This window comes from Parus major, unplaced genomic scaffold (assembly GCF_001522545.3).
Source record: "Parus major isolate Abel unplaced genomic scaffold, Parus_major1.1 Scaffold415, whole genome shotgun sequence".
NCBI classification, from domain to species: Eukaryota; Metazoa; Chordata; class Aves; order Passeriformes; family Paridae; genus Parus; species Parus major.
Window position 1 is genome coordinate 15,626 of NW_015379323.1, and position 2,476 is coordinate 18,101.

Below are 2,476 nucleotides of genomic sequence, written 5' to 3' on the forward strand. Positions count from 1 at the left end.
TTCACCCACATCAAGCGGCTGCAGGAGGAGGAGCAGAAGAACCCCCGGGAGATCATGGACCCCCGCGAGGCCGCCCAGGCCATCTTCGCCTCCATGGCCCGGGCCATGCAGAAGTACCTGAGGACCACCAAGCAGCAGCCCTACCACACCATGGAGAGCATCCTGCAGCACCTGGAGTTCTGCATCACCCACGACATGACCCCCAAGGTGGAGGAGATGTCCCAAAACGGGGGGGTTTTTTATCCCTTTTGGGATCGTTGGGATCGGGAAAATTAGGGGTTGGAGTTGGGTGGGGTTGGGGTTTTTTGTCTTGGGATGGGGATGGAGAGGGTGGAGAAGGGAATGGGAAATCCTGAAGGTGATGGGGGGCTCAGCTTGGAGAAAAGGGGGATCCAGGGGGAGTTTTGGGGTTTTCCAGGGGGGATTTGGGATCTGAGCCCAGGGAACGGGGACAGGACAAGAGGGAACGGCCTCGAGCTGTGCCAGGGGAGGTTCAGGGTGGGAAATTTGGGAAAATCCCTCCTGGAAAGGGTGAAAAGCCTCAGAAGGGGCTGGAGCTTTGAAGTGGCCACCCCCGAGGAACTCCTGGAATTCTGGGGATCGCCCAGATGACCTCAGAGCTCTTCCCCAACCTCCAACAACCCCCAAAAAAAACCCCAAAAACCCCCAAAAACATCCGGAGGTGACATTCCCGCTATTCCCCGTTCCCAAGGCTTTCCTGGAGCGGTACCTGACGGCCGGTCCCACCATCCAGTACCACAAGGAACGCTGGCTGGCCAAGCAGTGGACGCTGGTCAGCGAGGAGCCGGTGACCAACGGCCTCAAGGACGGCGTGGTCTTCGTCCTGAAGCGCCAGGACTTCAGCCTGGTGGTGTCCACCAAGAAGATCCCGTTCTTCAAGCTCTCCGAGGAATTCGTGGACCCCAAGTCGCACAAGTTCATCATGAGGCTGCAGTCGGAGACCTCGGTGTGATCGGCCGGGATTGTTTTTTTTGTTGTTGTTGTTGTTTTTGTTGTTTTCACCCCCCCAAAAAAAAAATTCTTCCGGCTCCGAATCTCCGAATTTGGCTCGGAAAACGGGAAAAACGACGGGAAAAACGCTGCCGGCTCCGGCGCCTTCCTGGGATCGTGACCACTTGTGGGGTTTTTTTGAGGTGGCTGAGCCCCTTTTCTTCCTCCTCTTCCTCCTCCTCATTCCCGGAATCCGGATCCTTTGGAGCCGTAACTCAAGGGCTAATTCCAAGAATTCCCGATTTTCTTCTTCACCAGCGTTTGGGAGCAGCTCCGGGTCCCGCCGACCTTCTGCTCCTCTTCTCCTGGACAATTGTCCTGGCTCTGGCCTTAAACCCAAACCCGGCCCCCGGGGCTGGCTTTGGGATCCCCAAATTCCCCAAAAATTCCCCAAATTCCCCCCACGGGAATTTTTTGGGGTGGATTTTGGAAGGATTTGGGATCACCTCCAGGATCCGTGGCTGCTATGGAAAAGCTCCCGTGGTTTATCCCAGGTTTTGGGATCCTCCTCCTTGCGCCCGGTTTGGATTTTTTAGGGAAAAACGAGCAGAAATTTGGTTTTTTCAGAGCTTTTGGGGTTTTTTTTGGGGTGGATTTTGCTGCTCCTGAGGGGATCCGCATCCCAAATTCCAGCGGGGGCTTCCAAGTGCCGTCGGAGCAATCGCGGATCCGTAACCCCGCGGATCTCCTGGCAGAGCTCAACGCTCACCGACGAGGGGAATCCCACAGAATTCCCACCAGGATGCAAAAAACACCTTTTTTTTACCTTTCCCATCTTTTGTTTTTGGGATTTTTTTATTTTGATAAAAGTCGCAAATACCTCACGGATGGATTCGGAATTTTTATTTTCCCGTTTTTTTGTTTTTATCCTTCCAGTTTCCACCTCTGCCCTCGTGGGGTCGGAAGCGCCGGATTTCATTCCCGGGGAGGAGTTTTGGGGTCGGATTTTGGGGTCAGATTTTGTCCTAAGCACTAAAAAGGAGCCAGGGGAGGCTTCCCCAGTAAGCACCAGTAGCAAAATGGGGGGATCCATCAAAATTCCAGGAAATCCCCGTTTTTTTTGGGAATTTTTTGGGGCAGGGAATTTTTTGGGGGCAGGGAATTTTTTTTTGGGGTGGAATTTTTTTTTGGGGTGGAATTTTTTTTGGGGGGTGGAATTTTTTTTTGGGGGGGGAATTTCAACCCCCTCCTGCTGCTCCCAAATATTTCCCAGCCTTTTGATGACGAAGGATCTGGATTTCACCTCCCGATCCTTCGGATCCATCGGCGTTTTCCCTCAAAAAAATAACGGATGGATCTTCCCAAATTCACAATTCCATTCGGGAATTTTTTGGGGAGCTAAAAATTCCCTTTTTTTTGGGTTGTTTTTTTTTTTTTTTGGAATTTTTGATTTTCGTTTTCGGGGTTGGGTTTGGATTTTGGATTTTCCAGCAGAGCCGAGATTTTTTTTTTTTTTTTTTTTTTT

General features: G+C 51.9%; 1 protein-coding gene across 1 annotated transcript in view; it reads left to right on the forward strand.

Moving 5' to 3' along the window:
- The window catches only part of VANGL2 (VANGL planar cell polarity protein 2), a gene marked incomplete at its 5' end in the record, with an annotated part of 13,019 nt that extends 10,718 nt beyond the window's left edge, over positions 1-2,301 (forward strand). The window contains 2 exons of the mRNA XM_015616343.3: positions 1-207; positions 713-2,301. The exon at positions 1-207 is cut by the window's left edge and continues 24 nt beyond it. Of these exons, the coding sequence (XP_015471829.2) occupies positions 1-207; positions 713-973 (468 nt within the window). The remainder of the gene's footprint in view (positions 208-712) is intronic.
- Positions 2,302-2,476: the final 175 nt, after the last annotated feature.